The sequence below is a fragment of the Leuresthes tenuis genome, unplaced genomic scaffold (assembly GCF_036924035.1).
Source record: "Leuresthes tenuis unplaced genomic scaffold, fLeuTen1.0.hap1 SCAF_4, whole genome shotgun sequence".
Taxonomy (NCBI): Eukaryota; Metazoa; Chordata; class Actinopteri; order Atheriniformes; family Atherinopsidae; genus Leuresthes; species Leuresthes tenuis.
Genome location: NW_027325358.1, coordinates 4,033,988 through 4,059,679, shown reverse-complemented (window position 1 = coordinate 4,059,679; position 25,692 = coordinate 4,033,988). Strand labels below are relative to the sequence as shown.

Here is a 25,692-nt window from a genome sequence, read left to right as displayed (position 1 = left end):
GCGCGTGTGTTCGTGTCCTCTCGGCTTTAGGCCTGCGCCGGTTCATACTGGCCACGCGCACTCCGTTGGTTGGTAAAACAGAACTGGCTGCAGCCTGTGCTGTCCTGTCGCGGCTCCGCTGCCGGAGATAACCCCCCCAGGGTTAAGTCTTCGCCTGAAGAGGGTGGCCTACATCGACTTAAACTCAAGCACGAGCTATCTTTTAACCCCGCGGAAATCCAGCAGAAAATCCCCGCGACACGGAGCTGTGTGAAATGTCATCTCTTTGTGTGACCTTGACTCAGTGGCTATGGAAATCTGTTCATTGTAATGCGCGCACAGCGGACTGGCTTTGCAAGCAATTTAAGCTCACACGGGCACTGATCCGCAGCACCCTGTCATCATGTCATCAAAACCGCTGAGTTTCAGATGGATTTTGCTTTCCTATTTCGCCGAATAATAGAGAAGGCCCAGTTATGGTTGAGGTGATAAATCAACGTCAAACCGGTTCTGGCCTTGACGTTGCTTGGGCCTGTGAATGCGGGTGGAAGGTTTCTCTTACGTCGGCTGTCTTATTATAGTATGTAAGCTACTTTATGATGTGACCCGGGTCATAAATACATTTTAGATAACCCTGCAGGTGCCGGGAGCGCACAAATAAAAGACATTTATGTGTAACTATATATCGCAATCCAATCTGTAGATGTGATGTAACTGAAAATACAGGATTAAAGGGAAGGCCTTCCAAGCAGCTAAATACGGGTTAGAGGGGAGCGCATTCAGGCCAGCACGGTTAAGAATAATACTGTCACCATTCACAGCAGCCTGTCACAGCTCCAAGTCCAGTAGCACGGGAGGGGGAGATGCTGCCTTCACGTCCTGCTCTCAGCTCGTATTTTATAGAACCCCAATGACACAAAGTGAGCATGTAACCATGCGTTTGTTCATATTTATGTCGAACCATGTGTTTTATTCAGACCTAAACCTCATCATGTGTTATTTTAAGCATTACTCTGACAAAGTATAGAAAAAGGAACCTGGGACATAAACTTGGGTCTCTTTCTTGACGGTCTGTCAACTCCTCCTGGCTCCCTGTAAGCATTTTTTTCAATCATGTGATAGTTTTGTCACCTTTATGATTGTTTCACTTAATAAAAAACATGAGCATGTTATCATCTCTAAAGGAAAACAGGAACTTCACGTTTGAAGCCTTCAAAATATCGTAATTTTACCTTTTTTGAGTGCGTTTGACAGTTTCATGTAATGCGACATTCAGGTATAATTAGATAGGTGATGATTTTAAAAGGTAGATCAAAACATGTAAAGACTTCCTAGGATTCTAGTAATTTCACAATGTGAGTTTTTATTGCAAAACTGCTTGGTTTTGTGCTGTGAAACAACTTAACTGTTCAGCATTGTGGTGTGAGACTGAGTTGATCACAGAGACACGAAATGAATAAATGAGAAGCTGAAATTAAATCAATGAAAACACTTAAGATGATCACAAGAAGATGCAAAGCTGACGGTTAGACACACAAAATGGCCACACCAAAAAACATTTACACACAACAACCCAAGCAAAAATATAGCAAATTGGCACAAAAGGCTTCCAGTGGTTTCAAAATGCCAAAAATAAAAAATATGAGACAAATTGTGAAGAGGACAAAGTAAACCAAACACATCTGGGTCATGAAAAAGCCAAAGAAAGACATAAAATAACCAAAATAACGCCTGCACTTAAATGCAAAACTACTAAAGTCAAAATATTTTTACACAAATTGAGCATCTGCTCAAAACTGAGCAACAAAACTATAACATAGACTCATTTCTTGACTAAAATGTGAGGCAAAATAACCAAAAATGGGACAAAAAACAACTGTTACAGGATGCAAAAATAATCTCAAAGGGAGGCAAAATAATGCACAAAGGAAACTGTGGGCTGTCTGGGTGGTTTGTAGCTGTTTGTCTGTTTCAGTGTAAGAGCCTTGATTCTTGTAAGTCTGTCACCAGAAACCAGTTGTTTCTTTCCAGTGAAACCATTTAAGGTCTGGCTACTTTACAGGAAATGATTGCACCATCTGATTAGAGCTGCAACAGTTGATAAAAAGGAAACATGTTGTGTAAACTTGTACATATGTGACCAGAAAAGTCTTAAATCCCTCCTACTGTTACTCCGCAGGCGAAATCAATACGTGGTTGCCATGCTCTCCACTTTGAAGTCGTGATTGCATTTTTCCCGACAACCCCTGAAAGCATCACGGGAACCATCCCCGCCCCCATCGCCTCCCCCAGTAGGACGTCACATCAACGACTATTTGCATGAAGTGTTTTCTGGCTGCAGCAGCCTGAACTCGTCTGCAGAGCGAGTCTGTTCGAGGGGGAAAGCGAGGGAAGAGGCGCAGTGAAAACAGGAGGAGGAGGGGGGTCTTGTCTTTCACATCAGAGAAGAAGCAAGGGGGAAAAAAGTGAAAACGATCTGAAAGAAAGGATAAGGTGTCCGGTGACCAAAAAAACAGAAGAGCCTTCTTCTCTTGTATTGGAAAATGGAGCTACCCGCCGCGGGAGAGCACGTCTTTGCGGTGGAGAGCATCGAGAAGAAACGCAGCAGAAAGGTTTGTCACTGAGGACATTTTTACGCACATGCAAATTGTAGAAGGAGGAGGCCGATTTATCGTCGGTTTCCATGTTCCTTTTATCGGACTGCATCTTCCTTTTGAATATATAATTATACACTGAGCTGACGGTGCAGCAGAGGAAAGTAACGTTCCGCTCATTATCCCGTTTGTTCTCGTTCGCAGGGGAGAGTTGAGTATCTGGTCAAGTGGAGAGGATGGTCGCCAAGGTAAGTCCACCCATAAACAAGAGGAGCGGATCTCATTATGATGGCACAACATTCAAAACACAAATGTGCGCGAGTGAATGTGAGCATTCTTGCGACCGTGGGCGCGCAGATGGGCGGTTGCGCGTTCTTGCTTTAGACCCGATGATGGATGTGGTTATAGCATGTATGCAATTCCCAGCGTGCCAATTAAAGGAGGACGTGTCTATAATTGAACACTGTTTTTTAAGAACTGCCCATAGATCTAGATTTGTGTGGACGCTGCCGTGTCCTCCCCCTATTGCACTGCGTAAAAGTTACTCTTGATTTATTACTCGAGTATCCACGGGGGGGGGACAAGTGTCTCCTCGTGTTAACACACGTGTAAACCTGCTCTAACAGCTGTGGGGTTATTCTTAAATTATCTGTTGAATTAGAGATAATCTCCTAAATCTGGAGAATCCAGCGATTGTCAGCCACTTCTTAAAAAGCCAGTGTGTCCTGACTGTTTTCTCCCTTCTCTCTGGATAGATACAACACTTGGGAACCAGAGGAAAACATCCTGGATCCAAGGCTGCTTGATGCTTTCCAAGACAGGTACGTTTATTGTTGGATAAACCAGCTTCACAGGATGTGAAGCCTCCAGTTAAAGTCACAGAATAACAAAACCAGACAGGTTTTCTTACACTTCCTACTCTTCCAGTTCTGGTCACGGTGCGTGACTTGTCTGTTACTCATTTGTGTATTTGAGACAAAATAACAGGCACATTTTAAACTAATCTCCGCCGCTTTTGGCACTTATGGCTCTGATAAGTGATGTATGAGGCAGGAGTGGCCCAGGTGTCATAACACCTGAGTTATGGTGAGTGATGTGAGGGAAATGCGAGGATCAGAGGCCCAAAGAAAGTGCAGACTCGGGCCTTGAGTCAACACGAGTATTTGAGGCCAAACGTGGGCCAACGAGCACGACAGATGTTTGGGACAAATATACTTTGGCATTTGGGAAGTTTGGAAATGGGCATCCTTGTCAAAGCCTTGCTGATTTTCAACAGGGATGCTTAAAATTCATATCCTGAAATGATCGGTCATTAATGAACTTTTTCCATCGTAGTTATATGAGTTAGCATCAGGTTAGCATGCGGAGGTGCTACCTGCCGTCCCACCGACCTGCCTGCATGCACACATTTAAATCAGATGTGCAGAGGAACCTCCTGGCAACAGTCTACTCTGCTCTGTGAAGCTCAAACTCACAGCTTATGATGTAATGGAGCTGCAAGAGTTCAGAGGACACGTTTCTGTAAGTCAGTCAAAACACAATGAAAGCTCTAAACCTGAGGAGCTCCTTTGGCTGCTCGGCTAATTGCTGAACAGTCAGCTCCACACATCTGCTGGACAGTGTGGTTTTTCTCGAATCCGAGGCATGTTAAGCTGTCACTGGCTTTTCTCTCAGCCTTCGCCTTCAGCGACCGTTAAGGCGCAGGTCGCACGTTAAAGCCAAACATCGACATCACTCTGTGTCTGTTTTTGCAATTATCTCTGTCTCGCTATTGAAACTAATTGCATGTCTCTCCGGGGAGCCAAATCGTCTGAATACCAGGCTATGAAAATACACTGAGTCGTCATTGTAATTAGATGTGAGGGGAGGAGGGTGGGGGAGGAATGTGACATCACTCCTGTCTGTGGTGTTGACTTACTGCCTCAGAGAGACTAGCATGGAGCTGTAGAAAAGCTAAAGAAAGTCTTTATCTTCAGCAGGAACAGACACATTATGGATAATGAGTGTTCTTTAAGCAGGAACAAGCCTTTGTTCACTTTTAAGTCACTTTTAAGGACAATTATACTGATATTTGATTCTGTGGAGAGATAAACACAATGATTTTAAAAAAAGAAAAGCTCATTAAGTGGATATTTTTATCAGGAAGAATAACTTTAACCTTTAGTGTGGGTTTTGTGTTTCCTAACTGAGTCTGAGGACATCCATGACATCACGTTGCCATGCAACAGCGACTCAGCCTTACGAAACCGCTCTCTGATTGGCTGCTGTTTTCCACTCCCACAGGGAACGTCAGGAGCAGCTGATGGGATATCGCAAGAGAGGACCAAAGCCCAAGCACCTTCTAGTTCAGGTTGGAGAGTCCTCGTTTTATCTCTTAATTATCTGAAATGTAAATGATTCAGTCTATGTACAGCTGACATATTTTTTCTTGCATAATCTCCTCTCCAGCCTCATGAAAGAAAACCGTCTTTAAAGTTGTCTTAAACAATAGTTCTGAAGATCTGAAGAAATATTTTCTTTGGACACTGGCTGCTTTTTCACTCATTTTCAGCCCAGTACCTGAACATTTTCAGAGGAATGTGTTTTTTTCTTTGTTAAGCCACTTAACTCTGATCTATGAATAATTGAAACATTAAAAAGGCTCCAAACTCGAGGGATGAACCAGTGTTGTGTCGACACAGAACAGACAACTTAGCAAAGAAGCCATTTTAAACTGGATCTTTAGGCACTTTGTCACAAAGACACATCATTTGTTCCCATTTCTTTAGTTGCATCTATGAAAAACAGCAAAGATAACACAGTTTGACAGACAGAAAATAGGATTTCTGCAGCAACAAGGTGATTCCCAAAGAGCTATTAGCTGAAAACTTGGCATATCTCAGCATGGTGTGCAGCGTGTCCTTAAAACATTTAAGGAAACTGGACAAGTGGAGGACAAAAGAAGAAGTGTCAGGCCTAAAAAACTATCTACAGCAGATGAACAGGATCTGAAAGTGATGTCCTTAAGAAAGAGGAAAAAATCCAGCTGTGACCTGACAGGACCTGAGAGATGCATCTGGACCTTCAGCTGATCCATCTACTGTTGGCCCAAGCCTCATCAGAAATGGTCTCCATGGAAGGGTGGCTGTCAAGAAGCCGTTCTTAAGGAAGGGAAACAGGGAGAAAAGGCTGAGCTGTGCCAAATGACACAAGAAGTGGACTGAAAATCAGTGGCAACAGGTCTTATGGAGGGATGAATCCTCCCCAGAGCCCAGACCTCAACATTATTGAAGCAGTGTGGGATCATCTGACAGAGAACGGAACAAAAGGCAGCCCACATCCAAAGAAGAGCTTTGGGATGTCCTTCAAGAAGCCTGGAGAACTATTCCTGAAGACTCCTTAAAGAAATGACAGAAAGCTCGTCTCAGAGGGTTCAGGCTGTGTTGGAGAATAAAGGAGCTCAGACCAGATATTCACTTTAAAGCTGCTCAGAACTGAACAAACTGTGGGCCAATAATCTTGCACAGTACTTTAAACAATGAGATTGATAGTTAGTGCTAGAATATCTACTAACAACAGTAATTACACTAGTGTACATTCTTATTGTTGAATTTTCAATGCTCCAGTTTCCTGACCTTGCAGTTCTCGCTAAATGGCTGTGAAGCATTCATTTAGCGCATCAATCAACAGCCCAAAAGGTGGAGAGATCCCCTCAGAGGAGTGTTTTTGTTCCTCTCAGGAGGGTGTTGGTGGTAATACATGGGATAAAGTCAAAGATGGGACACAAAGCAACCAGTGGCATTCCTCTGAGCTGAGGTCACAGCCACAGGAGACACTTTGAAATGTCACTGTGATGGCCGGGCCGCTGGCTCAAAGAGCTGAACGGGAGCTGTAGGAGGGCAGTGTGAACATGGACTGAAATAAACTGTGCTCTCATTTGGACCTCAGAGGAGCTCATTCACACATTCCAAGCTCAGTGTCTTCATTGCAGCTCCTGGGCCCCATGAAAGCAGGCTTTTTGTTGCACACAACGCAGATGCATCTATAGATACTGAAGTCAGGTCATCATTAATCAAATTCCAAGCTCAGAGGGATGCTTTTTAAAGCCTTTTTATTCAAACAGCAGATATAAGCTCGCTTTTCTTGTAATAGTGACAGAGCTTGTGCAGTTTGAGTAACACTGTTTATCTTGCTTTGCAGGTGCCTTCTTTTGCCAGGAGGTCCAGCATTCTGGCAGACCTCCAAGAGGCATCCCTGGAGGACGACAGCTGTCAGAAGTCCAGCCCCATCCAGATGCTGCGTCCCCAGGCCCAGCAGTACCAGTTAAACAGCAAGAAGCACCACCAGTACCAGCCGCTGTGTCGGGAGCGTGAGGCAGAACAGCAGGCCAACGGCAAGAAGTTCTACTATCAGCTCAACAGCAAGAAGCATCACCACTATCAACCGGACCTGAAGGTGCACGAGCCTATGTTTGCTAAGCCTCGAGAGGTCAAAGCTCCAGAGCTGGCTAATAAAGGATACAACCTGCCCCCGGTGCTGCAGCAGAAGTGGGTTCGGGACAAAGACTCAGGCTGCCTGACTAAAGTGAAAGATATCACCATGGAGCTAAAGAAACTTCCAGCTGATCTGAACGGGCACAAAGAGCCAGAGAAGGTGAAAGCTAAAGAAGACACTTTAGCGCAGGCTAACGGTGTCAGCAGCAGCAAGCTAAAGATCGTGAAGAACAAAAACAAGAATGGACGGATTGTTATTGTGATGAGCAAGTACATGGAAAACGGTATGCAGACGAGCAAAATAAAAAACTGTGACTCAGAAAGTGCTGAAAAGCCACCGCAGGGACCCACGGACAGCAGCATGGAGAGGCACCTCGAGAAGATGAAGCTCGTCAAAAAGCTCGGCCTCATGAATGGATTTGCAAAACACCCCAAAGACAAAACCACTGTTCTCAGTTCTGGACTGAAAGGAGATTGCCCCAAAGAAAAGGAGCAGTCCCCTCAAATAGAGCCAACTGTGACAAAACAGGATAAACATGATGAGGTCAAGGGTCAGGGGCAGATTCCAGCGGATCAGCCTCTACAACTGACAGGCAATCCTAATCTGCTCTCCCTGCCTTTGGAGAGAGGAGCTCCCTCGTTGCTCGACAAAAGAGGAAGTCAGGGTGGGTTTCAAGAACTAAAGCGACACCTCTCCGACACAGACGGTGAGGAGCACAGCGGCAGTAAGAGGTTTTTGAGTTGCAGGAGCATCAGCGCTCCAAACACAGCTTCCTCGCCCTCCCAAAGCAGCAGCATCGACCAAAACGGACAGCAGAGCCACACTGAGCTGCAGCCCAGTGTCTACGCAGACCAGGAGGAGCCCATAGACCTGAGCATCGTCAAGGCGAGGCCCACATCTTCAGCCGCAGCCCAGCCTGGGACTCACAGCCAAGCTGAGGCGCTAACACGTCCGCAAGATGAAACTCAAACAGAAACTCAAGCTCAGACTGCGGAGGAAAAGACAGTCGACTCAGTGTCTGACCACGAAAAGAAAAAACAGGAGACATTTCCTTCTTTCCAGCCTTTTCTTGGGAATATAGTCATCACAGATATTACTGCAAACTGCCTCACAGTTACGTTCAAGGAATACGTAACGGCATGAGACAACTGGTGCCCAGCTGTGTAACTGTATAAATGTATATGATATATATATATATATACATATACATATATATATAGATATAGATATTTGTATTTTTGGATGCTTGAATGTATAAATGAACCTTTGATGTTTTCATTTTGTAAAGCTTAGATTTACAAAAGACTCCTTTGTTGCATTTTTGCAAAATTTCTACTTAAAAGTCCGACCTGTTGTTATTTCTGGGGATTTTATCACATGCAGTATCTGGTTTCGGCTTCTTCAAACGTAGTTTACTCTTCAAATATTTGATCGAATGAATGACAGAACTCTACTTGAAGGTGCACTTACTTTTGTAAATATTCACTTTTCTATGGATGTAATTTGATTTATACACTCAGCTGTCTAATGTCAGGCTACGAGGAGAATTTTGTAAGGAGGAAAATTTATTGAATTGTGGTAAATTACACTGTGTCTGGATGTGAGTGTGTGTGTGTGTGTGTTAACAGATGAACCATTTCAATCGAGGATGAGTGCTGCTTAGACAGATGATGCCATTAGGCATGCTTAGACGAGCAGATAAAGAAAATAAAGCACCTTCCCTGTCAATGAATATGATTTGTGTCGTGGAAAAGGAAAGAAGTGGAAGATTATTCATGTTTGATGTATGTGTCTCCTGTCATTTAAACTCCGTTCAGTGTGTTTTGAGTCATGGATACTGAGCACAACTCACTTCCATTTAAACAGCAGACTCAAGAACGACGATCCGTTGCAAATCTGTCAGATTAGACTACCAACAGGGTGGTTTTTCACCGCAGCGTTTTCCATGAAGGCAGGACTGCCTTATATGGGACTGAATTGGCTTGTTTTGACGTTATTTGCAACACAGCAGCAAATAAAGTGTGTAAAAAGCACATTTCCTTTGTCATACATGCCAACTTTTTGTAGGAATATCCAGTGATCTGCGGTGTGTTGAGCTGCTCCGTGAGAACAGGAGCGCTTTTATGTGCAAGCTGAAAATTGAAGGCTTCCTAGAACACGTTTTGCAATAATAAAATTGTTTGCAAATGACGACGTTTGGTGTGTTTCTTTTTGTTTTTACCTTTAAAAGAAGAAAAAATGTGACCTCACAAGAGCTGAGAATTTTAAGGGGAAGAGGCGTTGTGCTGTAATGATCTTAAACGGTTAACATTACATCAGAAGCAGCTGAATCTGCCCTTGGCTCTATTTGTGGCTGTGTAGAGAAGTCTGTGAGCAAGTGTGTATTTTCAGAGGAACATCGTCTAATTATGTAGGCCATCCAGACCAATACAGACCGTGCTGTAGCCCCACTTCAGCTGGGTTTACTGGAGCAAGTTTTCATTCATCCAACATCTCCAACTGGGGGCCTGCAACTCATCCCAGCTGTTTACAACAGGGCCCCATTTCCAGCGAAGTTTAATTAAATGCGACTAAAATCAGTTTTTTTGTTCAATTCCAGCCAATGAAACGTGCAGTAACAACGATTGACAGTCTGATACATGACAACAGAACAAAGACTGATTATTAATTGCTCAGTTTACTGGGTGAACCTATGAAAATCAGTGTTTTATGACGTAAATGAGCCCACGTGCCTTCTTCAGTAACACCTCTGACCCAAACAGCTGTTTGTGCCAGGTGAATGAATCCAGCCTGAAACTCAACAGGAGCCAGCAGCTTTCTTCTTCTGACCTGTATCCTGTTTAGATGACATAATGCAGATATTATTTACACGTTTTTGTTTTTTAGAGTCTCACATTTCACGCTTCTTTTGTCGGTTGCTGTTCTTCCGTGTCACGAAGAGCGCTTTAAGGGGAAGGATGTGCTGCACAGTTCGGATCTCTCGCAAACCCTTCCTGGATTGTAATTGGTCACATTTGTCTGTTTGAAGGCCACATGATTGACAAGCCTCTTGTCCGACTTGACATCTCTGGAGAAGCGATGAAATTCGTCTTCAAGGAGACAGAGATGGCAGCGCTCGACCATTTCCTCCGCCGCAGCCCGGCAGTAGACCGGCTTTCTGTGCGCGTTAATGTGAGCAACGACAAAGAAAATGGCTGTCCTCGGTCTCCTCGGTGCACTTTCTTTTCTGGGGCGTCTCAGCCTTTTTTTTTCCTCTAAGAGAACTGCACCAAAGTTGGAGTGGAGAAGCTGCAGCTGCAATTTCTGCGCAAAATAAAAAAAAAACGCTGTTTGCTCGCAGCGTGAAGAAAACTGGAAATAAACTATCTCTGAACAAGTTGTGTTGTGTGAGAAGTAAAACAAGAGTGAAAACTGTCAGCTGAATTTGCGTCCACATTAGTTACAGTCCCACGGTGCTCTGTGGCAGAACTCACGGGTTAATTAATGTATTAAACAGGTCTTCGGGTAAATGAGTGCATTTTAAAAGATGTTTTATGAAAGTATAAACATCCAACAATTAAAGTGCGCCTTCAGCTTTCTCTGCAGGCTGAGCCTCATTCTATAAACGAAGCGTTTTTCACAAATCCTCCGTGTTTCACATCCATTTGACCGCGATGAGCTGATCACATGTGAGTGATGGTTTCCACTGTGACGTTATCCGCTCATTTCAGTGACTTCACATCTCCAGAGGTTAATTAATTCTGACAACATTATTCAATAAATAAGAAAACAAAAGGGTTTCATTATCAGAATGACACAACAAATCAGTGAGAAACCCTTTGGAGCCGCATCAAGGGTGCACAGCTTGCGTGTCAGCCGCGTTTTGACTCACAAAGGGCCTTTTGGGGAGAGCGCGTGCACCCATAAGCACGCTCCTCCAACCTGTGGGGACCCGTGTTTTGTCCATTTAATCTCAAACAAGCCTACATCATCCAAGGATATAGTCTGTGTTGAGAAGACGTGGCGTTTTCATTCTAAAGCTAATTAGAAGTTTTGACCGGAGAAGTAATTGCAGGCGCGTGCATTCACCACTCTGCACTGAGCTGAGCCACCTTGTTGTGCACGTGTCTGAAGCGTTTGGACCTGGTGAAGATGGCAGCCTGCATGCAGGAAAATGTTTGTCTTGCCTTCTTTCTTTGGAAATCATGACGATACGAAGCCCGGAGGCACGATGGCGCAGATTGAACTGTCCTGCTTTCTGTTTCGATTTGAATGATCTGGCTTTTAATTAAAATATTCAGTTGGAGAATGAGATGCCCCTAAGAATCCTCATGTTTATGCCCGGATAAATTAAAAAGGGGCTTGTTTTAGTGAAGTCGTTGTTTCACTGATCAGCACACCTCCGTCCTCGGAAACCAAGCATCTGATCTGATTTGTTTGGGACGCAGAGCGCTTTATCCCTGCCCTCTTTCGTTCTCTTTCCACGCAGCTGTATTTTACATACTAGTGCCTTTGTGCTGTGGCCGGGGTTTCCCGTTTATACGCGCACTGGGAGCCCACTTCTTGCCCGGATACAAGCCAACCAATTGTGTTTTAACGCGGCAGCGGTGCTGCACTGCAGGCGCGCGCAGACCAATCGCATCCAGAGTCTGAGCTGCGCCCTGCTTCTCTTTCTGTCAGTGCCGACAATTTGTTTGTGCTCTGAAAACATCGACTCGAGGACAAGATCATAACCTAGAGAAGCATCAAGCCGTCTGGTGGCGCGTGAGGGCGCTTCGTTGGCGTTTCATAATCTCCATCTGATGAGGGAATCTTCCACTATACATCTGTTTATGCTCGGGTTTTGTTTCACGAGGTGATTTCTGAGGAAAATAGTTTAAGTTTCAGTCTTACTAAAAGTGCTGCGCAAAGAGTGGTGAAATAATTTGGTTTCCGTCACTTTACTGCCTGCGGACTTTGGATTCTGCGTCCTGCAGTTTAATTTGAAGTGTTCCGCTTTGATTGCACTCAAATGAGAAGGAAAAGCATTTAAAGTTGAAGTGTATTCGTAATTTAATGCGGACCCTTGTGAACACTCAGCGCATTTTTTCACAGCCTACAATCACATCAGTTGATTAATAATTAATTTAACACGATAAATATTGTGATTGAGTTAACTTGGATCAGAAACTTGGTGAGAATGAATTCACTGTCTCTTGATTATCACGCACTGTGATTCACCACGGCCTGACATCCGCGTGCTCACATGTTTGATAAGGGTCTTTCCCCCGTTACATCCCTGTAAGTGGCTCCTTTTCCGGTTCACAGCATGTTAACTTATTAATAGTCCCGACCAGCTTCAGCTCAAGTGGGTTAAGATGTCAAAACTGATTTGTAACTCTGCTTTGGTCCGGAGACATGAGCATGTTTTAGCTCATAAATAATTTTGAGCACATTTCAGACGGAAAGGGAGAAGATGGGGGGGTGGAACTCAAAGTCAAATATGAATTGAGGAAAGCTTATTGAATACAGGATTTAAAAATCAGTAACACTCTGACATGTCTTTACATTTCATTAATGGGTGTAAGCTGTCTACATTTAATCTAAATAATGGGAATCATAATCAACTTTATTGGCCATATGCCATGTAAATAAAGAATGTGGCAGTACTCACAGCAGAAGAAAATCATAACAAAGTCAAGAAAAAATCAGTTTGAATAATCACTAGAAATAAAATAGAGTGATAAATGGAGCCTGAACAAAAACTTTATCAGAGAAATGTGTAAAAAAAAATAATCTGATAAATTTAAGGCTTATAGAAAGAAAGTCTGAGAGGAGATGATGCATGATTTAACTGCCAGGGGCCCCTCGGCCCTCAGGGAGGGCCTGATATGTTCTGAAAACGTGTTAAAAAGCTCTCATCTGGAACATCATCATGCAAATTAACTACAGAAAAACATTAAATAAACTCGCGTTTCAACAGAAACGAAGTTATGCTGAAATTTAGAGTTTTTATTGAAATAATTAAGTTTTTCATCCTATCAGATTATCAGCTTTGTGTTGCTAGGAAGACAATGATCGCTGTCAGCTCTCTGATTGGTGGGTCAGCTGTGAAATTATTTGAAATGACAGTGCATTTGACCAATCGTGTCGTTTCCCTAAATCGATGGACCGTGTAATCCCAAAATGTTTAAGAAGTTCGGTTCTGCTGCGAGATCACGAACCGCCGGAATGTTTCTCAGTTTGAGTTTTAGCTGATGAACGAGTCCGATGACCTGGAGGAGGAGCGGGGCCGTCTGTGGTGGTCAGAGGAGGCGGATTTGCCTCATTTTTGGAGAAGTTGGAGGCGAATTATTCATCTGAAGTTGGTACATATTTAAACTAGATGTCATGGCACACCCAACGTGACTGATGGTGAAATATTCATTCACTGCATGATGCATCTGGTCCAAAATGTCATCCAGTTATGCTTGTGGTCGGTTATTTGGAGTTATTCTTAGTTACTGTGGGTGGATCTAATCTCTCAGCCGCTCTGGGCTCATCTCTCTAAATAACATTTATTTCCGTTTGACACCGAGATGATTAGCCCAGAAAGTGTGTCCAAGTCAGCCATCATGACATCACGTCAGCATCAAATTAAAAACACCGCTGGTCATCTTAAAGGTTACTTTGGAAGGTTATATCACGCCTAATCATTCGGCTATAATTGGTCGTGAGGATTTGAATCTTCCTATCAAACCATAGAATTAATTTGTAAAAGTCAAATTGGTCAATTATGTCGTTGAAAAACTAAAGGTCTTTTTCTTCCGATGAGAAAACGGGTCAAATGGCCCAGATTTGGGAGTCACAGCTCACAGCTGATTACACCTTAACGGCCTCCGTATTTATTTCAATCTACCTTTTCCGCCTCTTAACATCGCTCTCTGCCGCTCACATTAATCTATTTTCCTTTGTTATTTCCTCGGGCCTTAAACTGACCGTTTCCCGAGACTTTTCACTCGTAAAAACACAATTTAATTATGAAAATAAGAATAAAAAGTTAAACAAATAGCCTTAAAATATCCTGAAAAGTTTAATTGCAGAAACAGAAAAAAAATCTCTGTCTTTCTTTAATATTTTTAACATTTTTTAGAAATAATTTTCTCCTCCTGCGTTGGGCTTTGGGTTAAAAACAATACTTCAACAGAAGTTCGTGTCATTTATCACCCAATTTACGAACCATTTTGGTTGTCTTATCCTATTATCTGGAGGGGTAAAAATTAACCGACATAAAACAACTGATAACGTGTTTGTTTTTTTAAATAGATCAATAAAAAACGTCGTTGACAGGCTCAGAGCGTCTCTCTATAATCATTTTCTCTCCTAACTGTGTGGATGATTAAGACATTTATATTTTGTACACATTTTATAGATTAAAGTCAGTAAACATCCTACAGATCGATAGAAAACCCCAACGGACTCTATTTCACCAGGAATGATGGTGAATTTCTAAGGTTGTCCTCTCAGTTAACGTTCAAAACAGACTATTCTGACATGTGTCTGCACTTATATCAAATAAATAACCAATTTAAAATGTGCCTAAAGCTTTGATTTAAAAGTTAAAGGGCGGTCATACGAAATTATATGAACAATTCCAGGTCTAACCTGTTGTTTTACATCACAGAAAAAGAACATTTATCTTCCTGACACACTAATGCGGATGAATTTTTAAGGAACTAATACAGTTACAGTCTGTTATTGATTATTTCCGCTATCAGCTGATAAATACGGCGCTTAAATGTGATCGTATCGCCAACAGTTTCCTCATTAATCAAGCTGAATCGTAACGAGTTCCACGTTTGTCTATTTCCGTGACGACACTGTCTCATCATTAGACCCTCACTCTATTGATACCACGTGCATTTTTTGTACATATCACATAACTTACGCGACATTATTCGCGGGTAAAAGAGCCACCGTTCCCTCCCCGCCCCTCCTAAAGAATTCACCCATGCGAACGCTCCTCCCCTCACTTAGCAACCCGAGCACGTAGCAACGGCTGAGCCAATGGGCGTTCTCCTCGAGGTTCCACCGACTGCGGTTCCTTAGCAACGCTGTAAAAATTGCGCTGACGTCCATTCTGTTCGGGAGTATTATGGTCTGTCGGGAATTCAGAGTGGCTGGGACTGAGGGGAAAAAAATATCTGCCGTGCTAGCGCCCAGCAAGCTAACGGTAGGTAGCACTGGAGTAAACATGGAGCTGTCTGCCGTCGGGGAGAGGGTGTTCGCTGCCGAGTCTATCATCAAACGGAGGATTAGGAAGGTAGGCGTAAGGCGAAACATGCTCTCTTTTTTTCACGAGTACCGAATGCAACGCAACACCACTGTACCGTTGCCCTGTAAGCTAATGAAGTCATTTCTGTTTGTTTCTGATGGCATGCAGGGTCGGATTGAGTACCTTGTGAAATGGAAGGGATGGTCTCCCAAGTAAGTCCCGCTACACGGTCACTCTTACACATTTTCACGCCGCGGTTGCAGTGTCTCTGTTGTGGCTGAGGTTAGCTCGCCACAGCTAGCGGGATTAAACCTGAGCACGATGATTTTAGCTGGCGGGCTAGCGCCGCGGCGGTCCGCGCAGAGACCGCCTGTCAGCGGTCGCCTCCTCGGTCTGACTTCATGTTTTGCCTCGCAGATACAGCACTTGGGAACCGGAGGAGAATATTCTGGACTCCCGCTTGTTCGCTGCTTTTGAGCAGAGGTAAGATGTGTGGCCTTCACGGGCAGAGACACGTCCAGAGAGTGTGCGGTGCTCGGTGCACTTTGCTCCTGTGACACTTCAAAATGGGTGTCTTGTTTTTCTCAGGGAGCGTGAAAGGGAGCTCTATGGGCCCAAAAAGAGAGGACCAAAGCCCAAGACATTTCTGCTCAAGGTAAAAGTGGCAGCAGCGCTTATTTTTTAGCATCACGTCATGTTCGTTTCCTATAATTTGGCAGCGAGATTCAAGACTTGCCCTGAAAGCTCCAACATCAACACGTTATTAGTATCGGACGGTTTCCTAAATGCTTATTTACAGGCTGTATTTAGTCCTTTAAACGCTAAAAGTCTGCGTGTTGGTGCTGGTTATGCATATTAGAAACGACACACCCATTACTGGGTGTGTATTCAGCTCGCTCATTACAAAATGAGGACGTGCTGTCATCTTTGAATAATTTTATTTCCATGTAAAATCGTTATTTTATTACGACATCTATCAATAAATTAAAGTAAAAAAATATTATTGTGTAAATGTAGTGGGTTAAGTCGGCTTTTCTAGTTATCCAGCTTTTAAAATTGCTTAATATCGGACAGCTCGTCTCCAGAAAAATGCGCAATTTCTATTGATAGAGCTGTTGTTTTACTGCTGTATTAAAATCGCTCCTATAAAATACTTTGGCCTCAGAGGTGACAATATTGTAGCCTATTAATAAACGCATTAGCAAAGTGTTAGATGCATTAATGGCAGTGGGATGTTTCAGACTTGGGATTTTATGGCATTTAACATCCTACAGTAGAAAAATAGGATAAAAATCTGCAATTATTTAACTCAGTTTCATGCCTACTGAGTCATTATCGCTTGATGGGGCAGATTAAGTAAAAAAATGTAATAGAAAAGCGTCTTTTTTGTGTTCTTCTTTAATTGAATATTTCCCTCCTGTGTCTTTTAGGCCCAAGCTAAAGTTAAATCCAAGTCCTACGACTTCAGGAGCGAGGCGGTCCGAGGGATGCACATCACCTACCCGACCCCAGAACCGATTGTCACCCCCAGAGCCAGAGAGGGCCTGAGGGCCGTCGTTCCCACCATCTTCCCACCGAGCACTGTCAACCGCGGGGAAAGCGTACGCGTTCGGCCGCCTGAACTGAGCGCCCGCGAACACCTTCGGTCAGACGGACTCATCCACGTGCCCAAAAAGAGAGGCCCGAAGCCGAAGCCCCGCTTTAAGGACGGCGCCTGCGGCCCTTCCGTCTCCGAGCCCCACAAGAGGCGAGCAGAGGAGCAGGTGAGCCCTCACAAACTGGCCAAGCTCCAGGCCAATGAGGAGATGAGGTTGGTGAAGCTGGCCCACAGACATCCAGAGAACCACAAACACCACCATCACCACCACTACCACCATCACCACTCGCAGAGCCGCGGCAGCGCCTACAGACCGCTCTACTCCGACCGCAGCCTGCATCCACACAGGACAGACTTGGACAGCCACAGGACTAAGGACAGCTCCGGCTACGTGGTGCCGGCGCACTTCCAGCATCACGCCAGCATGAGCAGCATCCTGAGCCGACCGGCCGCTCTTCCACAGATGGAAAAGCCGTACTTTTTGGACAGGCCGTCGCCGACTCGGCTCGACGACAGCGTGGACGAGGTGACGTGGAAGCCCTGCCTCAACAACGTGGAAAAGGTCCTGGTGACGGACGTGACCTCCAACTTCCTGACCGTCACCATCAAAGAGAGCAGCACCTCGAAGGGCTTCTTTAAAGACAAAAGATGATTCTTTACGCCGCGCTTTGTTTTCCGACCCGCGTCAGAATTACTCTGAAGTTTATAAGATGTAGTGTGATTAATAAGCAGTTTTTGTACGTAATGTATAAAGGCAAATTACTTTATGTGCATATGTGTATATATATAAAGTTGGGCATCTATTTAATGTGTTGACCAAATCTAATGAAGTCCATTTCCCATCATGCATCAGTGGACATGAGTTGCATGTTTCCTTTTGCAGCAGGAGCCGACTTTCTGCACAGAGCTCATAAATTCTACTATTTCACAATTATGACAAACTAGAATTGTTGTTTTCACTCTTCTCTCCCCCCCCCCCAGCTCGAGCTAAGCTAAAAAGACTGAATATTTTTGTTATTTCAACCGATTAGACTGACAGATTCTGTTCAGTTCGTTGCGGCGAATATTTAAAAAAATGAACTCAAGCACTTTGAATTCAGAGGTATTAAAAATATATATGTTTGTGTTGTCTTTAAAGACCGTCTCAAAGTTTTGTAATGTTCTAAATCTAAAAGATAAATTAAATCCAGACAGAAGAGTTTTCCCAAGGTGCATATAACTACTTTTCCATTAACATTCTATATTTTACATTTTCATAGAAACGTTCATAAAGCTTTGATGTAACAGTTGACTGCTTTTTAGATGCTTTTCAATAAACCAGTTTTCACATTTTTTAGTTTTATTGTGTGGTTTTACCTCAGCCGGAGGATCCAGGCCTCTCCCTGAATCACTGCAGCTACTTTTACAAACAGCTTCTAATATATAATAATAATAAAGCTGCTAAAGCTCAGTGATTTTCGAAAAAACGCTTTTTTTGCTTTGATTTAATTCATTTAAACTTATCTCTTATTGGAGATAAACAGACCACGTTCTGCTCACGTTAAAGGCCTCCTGCTCTCCACTCTGAATGTTAACGACCTTGCGGGTTTTGAGTAAAAATAATTAAGAAATGGCGCTCTCGCCCACAAAAGGCCGCAGTTTTGCGTGATTTTGACGCGACGCCTGTTCTAAAATGGCCTTATTAGGTTTGATATGTTTTTGCATTTAATTTGTCATTACATTAAAGGCCCAAACTACCGGGTCCCGTTTCAACCTGCTTATTCTGCCTTTTTAATCAGTTTCTTTTCTGAAAACGAAGCGTTTTTATTCATTTGAACGTATTTATTCGTTTAACTGATGAACCGATGCTGTTAGTTTACTGTGGCTGCTTTGACTCAGCACACGTTACGATATGCTTTCAGGTGAATAAGGTTTGCGCATATTTCCCATTTGTTCACATTTACCGCCGCGTGCACCACGGCTCTGCGCTTTTAGCAACCCATGAAGAAGAAGAAGAAGGAGAAGAAGGCGACAACAATGGCTTCAATTAACCTCAAAACAGGAGCGTCACGCACAGAAATAAGATAAGTGGACACTGACCCTTTTGGTAGAAATAAGATTTTTTTAAAATACGAAAGAAACTCATATTTTTCTTTTTTTTTTTAAAGAAACTATCCATGAGTGACGTAAGTTAAATGATTGTGTGCACGGACTATAATCCTCTGATCAGAGATATTCATTAAAATATTAAAATAATAATAAATCAATTCCGCAATATTAGCCGTGATTTATTTATTTATTTTGGTTGTAACAAATTTCATTCAGTAAAACATAGAAAATTCATGCAAAAGCCACTAAAAACAGCAAACTACCAGCTTTTAAAAGATAACACACGAGGACATTAAATGAAACAGAGAAGGAGAGAAAAGGTTTTATATGTTGTTGGGTCCATGGTCGGTCACCTCGGGTCATTTTCTGCACACACAGAGAGAAAAATGACATTATTCTGCTGTCAAATATGGCAAACAAGACCAGGTGGGTTTGTTTTTATTATCTTGAATAAATTATTTAAAATAAGTCGGAATTAGTCTCTCTAATGAACTCAATTTCATGTTTTTTTATTTATTTAAATGAGCAGATCTTTGCGGGTGAATACAAACATGCTTCTCCTGTTTATGACTCATTCTCATTGTTTTCATGGTAAAAATGAAACCTATGAGCGAACAAAGCCTCCATTTATCAGACAGAGCTGATGAGTTGGTTTTAAACCAAACTGACTCCATTCAGCTGCAAATATCCACCGAAAAAGAAATGATTTGAACAAGAAAACAGTGAGTCTGTAACTGCTCACGGAGCTTCAGGGTTTCCTGTTGTGCCAAAAAGTGTTGATAAAAATCACAAAAACAAAAAAGGGGAAAAAACAAAAGAGACTTTCGCTCTGAAACGACAGGAAATGTGTCAGTTGTCTGCAGATGAGTGAAAAGATGCTCGTGTAGCTGAGGAAATCTTCACAGATAAAAGCTAAGTGTTGTGCAGCAGAGACACAGAACACAGTGATGCCTTCACATGTCATTCACATCTGGGGTTGGAAGTGAAAGTGGAAACTTATGGCCACCTTCATCCTCCTCAGACCGGGTGTCCATAGTTCCTGTCGCAGCGTGGGGGGCAGTGAGGATTCAGCCAGTTCTCCATGTTAGTCTCCTGGGCCCTCTGATCCAGAGCCTGCATGTGGAGCAGATGCTCCTGCAGAGAGAAGTGTGCGTTACTGAATAAGCTGGAAAAAAAAGGACAAATGAGAGCAAAGCTGCATTTGCAAAAAAGAAACCAGGTGCTGGATGATGCAGATTCGCTGAGTCAGGCTGAAACCCTGCAGGGTAGAAAGTGAAATTACAGAGATGAGTGCAGACAAAACAAGTTCACACAAGGACACGAGGAGAATTTCTATCTTACCCTCCTCAGAAAAGCCAAACTGCTTTCATCATGAGTGGAGTTTCATGTTTTAATGTCTCTCAGTGGGTCATAAACAGGAGTAAGATCACATGTGGAATGACACACTCTACTGTACATGAACACCTACAAAAAACACACTTTACAGATCTAACTAATGCCTTTTAATTAAAAACAAAACATTTAGATTTATGCAAAGGTACAATTTAGTTTTTTTTCCTTTTGTTTATTCGGGAAATCCGACGAAGACACAAGATTTCTACTTCCAGAGAGTCCTTCAACACAGGCTTCACAAAGCTGTGAAAAGTCTCGACTCGTGACTCATTTATGTTTATTTTTACAGAAAAAAGGGAAATAGGTGCAGCGATGTATTTAAACATGTGGAAACACAGCAGATAAGGACAAAAACAGAGTTTTAACAGTTCTGAGCTGCTTTAAAGTGAATCTCTGGTCTGAGCTCCTTTATTCTCCAACACAGCCTGAACCCTCTGAGACAAGCTTTCTGTCATTTCTTTAAGGAGTCTTCAGGAATAGTTCTCCAGGCTTCTTGAAGGACATCCCAAAGCTCTTCTTTGGATGTGGGCTGCCTTTTGTTCCGTTCTCTGTCAGATGATCCCACACTGCTTCAATAATGTTGAGGTCCGGGCTCTGGGGAGGATTCATCCCTCCATAAGACCTGTTGCCACTGATTTTCACTCCACTTCTTGTGTCATTTGGCACAGCTCAGCCTTTTCTCCCTGTTTCCCTTCCTTAAGAACGGCTTCTTGACAGACACCCTTCCATGGAGACCATTTCTGATGAGGCTTGGGCCAACAGTAGATGGATCAGCTGAAGGTCCAGATGCATCTCTCAGGTCCTGTCAGGTCACAGCTGGATTTTTTCCTCTTTCTTAAGGACATCACTTTCAGATCCTGTTCATCTGCTGCAGATAGTTTTTTAGGCCTGACACTTCTTCTTTTGTCCTCCACTTGTCCAGTTTCCTCAAATGTTTTCAGGACACACTGCACACCATGCTGAGATATGCCAAGTTTTCAGCTAATAGCTCTTTGGGAATCACCTTGTTGCTCCAGAAATCCTATTTTCTGTCTGTCAAACTGTGTTTTCTTTGCTGTTTTTCATAGATGCAGCTAAAGAAATGGGAACAAATGATGTGTCTTTGTGACAAAGTGCCTAAAGATCCAATTTAAAATGGCTTCTTTGCTAAGTTGTCTGTTATGTGTCGACACAACACTGGTTCATCCCTTGAGTTCGGAGCATTTTTTCTGCTTGAATGATTCAGAGGTTAAGTGGATTAAGAAACAAAAAACATTCTACTGAAAATGATCAGGCAGAAGGACTGGACAGAAAATTTGAGAAAAAGCAGAAAATATCCAAAGAAAAACTTTGAAAAAGCTTCATAAAGCCTGGAGAACTATTCAAGACCACTTTAAAAGATTATTAGAAAATCTGGCTGCTTGGAACGAACTATAAAGAATACGACATCTACGTTACATCTTAGTCAAAAAGTCAAGAAAGTCTAAAAAAAAAAAGGATTCTGTGTGAAATATAGATAAAAACATATTGCCTTATTGTTTCCATGTAATCTAAACACTGTATAGGATATAAGTAAAATAATATTCAATGTAAAAAAAGAGCATTTTGGAGATTTTTTCTAACAAAAAGACTTAATAAACAAATAATTCAACAAGCCAAGAATACTATTTTCCAGCATATGATCGATAGAAAACATTTTAGTCTGTGATAATGCATATTTTCTCTAAATCTAAGCTTGTAAGTTTTCAGCTAATAGCTCTTTGGGAATCACCTTGTTGCTGCAGAAATCCTATTTTCTGTCTGTCAAACTGTGTTTTCTTTGCTGTTTTTCATAGATGCAGCTAAAGAAATGGGAACAAATGATGTGGCAAAAACAACACGTTCCTCTGAAAATGAGTGAAAAAGCAGCCAATGTATCAAAGAAACAACTTTAAATACCTTCAGAAAGCCTGAAGAACTATTGCTTAAACAATTACAAGACGATCTGTCTGCTTGGAAGCAAAATATTCAGAAATTAGAGGCGGATCAAGACTTCTGCACAGAACAGTTTGTTATTTCTTGTTTTTAGCTTCAAATTTGTTGCCTTAATCTTATTTTATTTTTTCATGTCACATCAGTTGATCTGCAATAAACATTTTGAAGTTTCTACACATAATTATGTTGATAAAACATATAATAAACTGAAGTTTAATCAAAGACTTTGTATAAGTTTCCACAAGAATCATTGTGAAACATTTTAAACTTTTCATGAGACTTCCCTAAACAAGTGATGGATGTCATAAAGCTCTATTTATATCTATTAATACAACTTCATGAGTCATAAAGGCAATTTAAATGGTTTTAAACCTACTTATCGAGCTTTCATTCACTGTTATTTCATCCCTGATGAATTGGACTTGAAATCATTGATTTAAAACAGCTGATGAGAGTGAAATCGGACACTTATCACATGATCTCGCAGTGTCACTGAATATCTTTAATGCAGTTCTTTGCTCACCCTCATGGGCTCATCGGGGTGGCCGGCCTTCATCGGCCGCTCCTGCCTCTTGCTGCGGAGCAGCTGCTTAGCGAAGCTCTCCTTGATGACAGGGTTGGCATCTGAGGAGGAAGAGAAACACAACCGTTTGTCTGCAGATGTTTAATGTCCTGCAAGGAGTGGGATGATTGTTTTCCGCTGCTCTCTTGTGGATGTGAGTCAGTGTGTTTTTTATTTATTCTCAGACTCAGAGGCATAGACTGTCTGCTCTGAGTTTAACCTCGGCCTGATTTGTCTGTTTTTGTTTGTTTTTCCATGAATGTAACAGCTGTTTTCTTGGCATTCCTCTCACTGAGAGCTGTGTTCAGACCCATGAATAAACCTCTCACTGCTACCTGCCGCCTGTGAGTCATGCCTGGTCTGATCTGTTTAGTTAGTGTCCATGTGATGCTGTTTATTGCTCAATGCAGGCCCCGGGGGAGCTGCTCTCTGCAGAGTGAGGAGCCGCGGTCTCCCTCTCTGTAAACCCAGCTCTGTATGAGGAGGCCAGGAAGGTAACAAAGTGGCCATTCATCCTCCTCGCTCCCCGGGGAATCGAGTCTGTGCAGCACGTGACTCCGGCAGGCAGTCAGGGAGGCTCTGTTTTCCTCTGCTGTGAAAATGAACCCAGTTCTGTCAACACAAGGCCAGAACTGCTGCAGCAGGGCCCTCACAGCAACGTGGCAAAAAACACGGGATTCTCCAGCTGTCTTATCACAAAACTCTCATTTCTGACGCATCCTGTTGATTTGTGACGTCTTAAAGCAGGCAAAAATACAACACTTGAGAATTCAGATGCCTTTAAATAAGCAGAGATGCAAAAGACTAACCTCAGATTTCTTTCTGTTGTTGCAGCAACAAACAAAAAAACACATGCAAAAACTAATAAAACCATTCTAAATAAAGAGTTTCCTCAAAATTACATCATTTAGACTTTACTGTGTAAAGATACCTCATCAGTCCCTGCTGAAACACACAAGACGGATGTTTTCTAGTGACCCCATCATCCTCTGTGACACCCTGAGGGTTTCCTACCTGTGGAAACAGCCATCAGGACGAGGCAGAGCAAAAACACCACCAGCTTCTTCATCTTCTTCACCTTTTCCTGCCCGTGCCTTCACTGCTCTGAGGTCCTGACCAGAGCCCAGAAGGGGTGCAGGGGATATTCTCCTCCTCCTCCTCGTCCTCCTCCTTCTCCTTAAGGCTCATGTTACAGAGGGGATGCTTCCAATAAATCACAACAAACAGCCATGCTTCAGTGCACAAAAAAGTCATTTATATTGATTCAATTAACTGATCTGAAGCTGAAAAATCACAGTGGAGGAATATCTGGTAACAGTCACTGGGCATTTGAGGATTTCTGCTAAATGAGGAGGCTTGAAGGAGTCTGTCCACTAGATGGCGATGCAAGCACTCAGACTCTCTCCTCTCAGCAGAGGAGGATGTGAGCGCTTTGTTTTTTCTAAAGAACTAACACCCAAACAGTTCTGAACGTAACAGAACTGGCTGCAGCTCATTTTGTTGCAGGCTGCCCGTTTTCTCTCTGCCTTTATCAATCTGAGTGTTTCCCATCAAGCACAGGGTGTTAATCTAACGATGGCTTGTGGTTCTCCTGCGGTTCGATTAACGAGATGCATTCAGGAAACGTTGGAGGTAGCAAAACAATCCCTAAACTAATTGGTTGTATTTTAATATTTCTGAATGCTAAAATACATTTGACAGAGATAATCAGTTTTAGGTTTTAAATCAGCCCAATTATATTAAATCAGCTTCATTATTACTATTATTTTAGATGTTTTTCCCTGTTCATTTAGCCTGGAAGGTCCCTGTGAGATATAACATCTAATCTTCTGAGGAGTCCTGGTCAAAATGTATTTCCCACTGTAAGCAAACTGCACCAGGGTTCACTTGCAAGCACGTTTCAGGCGGATCGGTTCGCTTGCTTGGAGTTTGGATGAACTTTCACACCCGCCCAAACGCAGCGGACAGTCCGAGGAAACCAACTCTGGTCCGTTTAAAGCGGACCGAACAGCTCTGGTGTGAACGCGCCCGAGTGTTAGGACAATGAAAATGACAGAATATAAACAAGGCCATAATAACTCAATCCAAAAACTTCATTTTAAAGCAACGCGGGGGAAGTTTGTGAACCCTTCTGGCTCGTTTTGAAGTACGCTGCTGGCCTCTGTGGAAGCTGCCCTGGAGCAAAGATACCACCAGTTAGCATCTTTGTGGCTTCTGCGTGTCCAGGGCTGGAGATGATTTATTCCCAGCAGCATTTTAATGTCAGTCATTGAAAGCTAAACACTGAGCTGCCATCAGGCCTTTTCTGTGCACCTATTGCTTCACTTTGTCAGTAAACTAATGTTTTCCCATCTCTAGGTTTGTCTGTTCACTCATTGATGATTACAGCCGAGAGACTGAAATCATCAACCTTTCCATCTGAACCATCTGACAACCAAAGCAAACCTTTTGGGGAACATTCCTGTCAGAGAGACGCATTCATCCTTCATCCAACTTTCTGTGAACTTCAGGGTCAAATCAGAGGAAACTATCACGCTGCCGACAGTTCTGATGACATCTGGAGTCTAATTTAAAGGTAATTCAAGCCAGAATATGTTTAACTTCACTTCTAATTCCACGCAGTAACAATTCAGAACTCCTGAGGCCGGAGATGATCTTATGAAAACATATTTTTTGCTATTCTCCATAAAAACAAACATCTGCGTCATCACGTAGCTGGCGTCATTTCTCTTTGTTCAACCTTTGCAGCTCCACAGACCAAACAACTTGACCTTGTGTTTAAAACAAACCGTTTTTTAATTCAACACAAGCACCAGGCGGATCTGTGCTATGTTTCATTTAT

The 25,692-nt window shown here is 42.7% G+C and overlaps 3 protein-coding genes across 3 annotated transcripts; 2 read left to right on the top strand and 1 right to left on the bottom strand.

Annotated features, from left to right (window-relative positions):
* Positions 1 to 2,289: 2,289 nt before the first annotated feature.
* Positions 2,290 to 9,236, top strand: LOC140305336 (E3 SUMO-protein ligase CBX4-like). Its single transcript, XM_072384152.1, has 5 exons — positions 2,290 to 2,591; positions 2,778 to 2,821; positions 3,329 to 3,394; positions 4,857 to 4,923; positions 6,753 to 9,236. Exons 1-5 carry the CDS (start codon positions 2,523 to 2,525, stop codon positions 8,187 to 8,189), a joined length of 1,683 nt encoding a protein of 560 aa, XP_072240253.1. The 5' UTR covers positions 2,290 to 2,522; the 3' UTR covers positions 8,190 to 9,236.
* Positions 9,237 to 15,138: 5,902 nt separating this feature from the next.
* cbx8b (chromobox homolog 8b) lies at positions 15,139 to 18,187 on the top strand. The gene is made up of 5 exons (XM_072384151.1): positions 15,139 to 15,306; positions 15,427 to 15,470; positions 15,676 to 15,741; positions 15,847 to 15,913; positions 16,689 to 18,187. The coding sequence occupies exons 1-5, from the start codon at positions 15,139 to 15,141 to the stop codon at positions 17,505 to 17,507; spliced, it is 1,164 nt and encodes a 387-aa protein (XP_072240252.1). The 3' UTR covers positions 17,508 to 18,187.
* Positions 18,188 to 19,144: 957 nt separating this feature from the next.
* Positions 19,145 to 23,962, bottom strand: cunh17orf67 (chromosome unknown C17orf67 homolog). Its single transcript, XM_072383732.1, has 4 exons — positions 23,865 to 23,962; positions 22,812 to 22,912; positions 19,950 to 20,077; positions 19,145 to 19,309 (listed from the first exon to the last, which is right to left on the bottom strand). The coding sequence occupies exons 1-3, from the start codon at positions 23,917 to 23,919 to the stop codon at positions 19,961 to 19,963; spliced, it is 273 nt and encodes a 90-aa protein (XP_072239833.1). The 5' UTR covers positions 23,920 to 23,962; the 3' UTR covers positions 19,145 to 19,309; positions 19,950 to 19,960.
* Between the last annotated feature and the right edge of the window lie 1,730 nt (positions 23,963 to 25,692).

Excerpts from the sequence above, each read along its gene's own strand:
- LOC140305336 (XM_072384152.1), top strand. The coding sequence starts at position 2,523 with ATGGAGCTACCCGCCGCGGGAGAGCACGTCTTTGCGGTGGAGAGCATC. Across the intron at positions 2,592-2,777 it reads AGAAGAAACGCAGCAGAAAG|GGGAGAGTTGAGTATCTGGT; the intron begins GTTTGTCACTGA and ends TCTCGTTCGCAG. Across the intron at positions 4,924-6,752 it reads CCAAGCACCTTCTAGTTCAG|GTGCCTTCTTTTGCCAGGAG; the intron begins GTTGGAGAGTCC and ends CTTGCTTTGCAG.
- cbx8b (XM_072384151.1), top strand. The coding sequence starts at position 15,139 with ATGGTCTGTCGGGAATTCAGAGTGGCTGGGACTGAGGGGAAAAAAATA. Across the intron at positions 15,742-15,846 it reads TTCGCTGCTTTTGAGCAGAG|GGAGCGTGAAAGGGAGCTCT; the intron begins GTAAGATGTGTG and ends TGTTTTTCTCAG. Across the intron at positions 15,914-16,688 it reads CCAAGACATTTCTGCTCAAG|GCCCAAGCTAAAGTTAAATC; the intron begins GTAAAAGTGGCA and ends TGTGTCTTTTAG.
- cunh17orf67 (XM_072383732.1), bottom strand. The coding sequence starts at position 23,919 with ATGAAGAAGCTGGTGGTGTTTTTGCTCTGCCTCGTCCTGATGGCTGTT. Across the intron at positions 22,913-23,864 it reads CCTGATGGCTGTTTCCACAG|ATGCCAACCCTGTCATCAAG; the intron begins GTAGGAAACCCT and ends CTTCCTCCTCAG. Across the intron at positions 20,078-22,811 it reads ACCCCGATGAGCCCATGAGG|GAGCATCTGCTCCACATGCA; the intron begins GTGAGCAAAGAA and ends TTCTCTCTGCAG.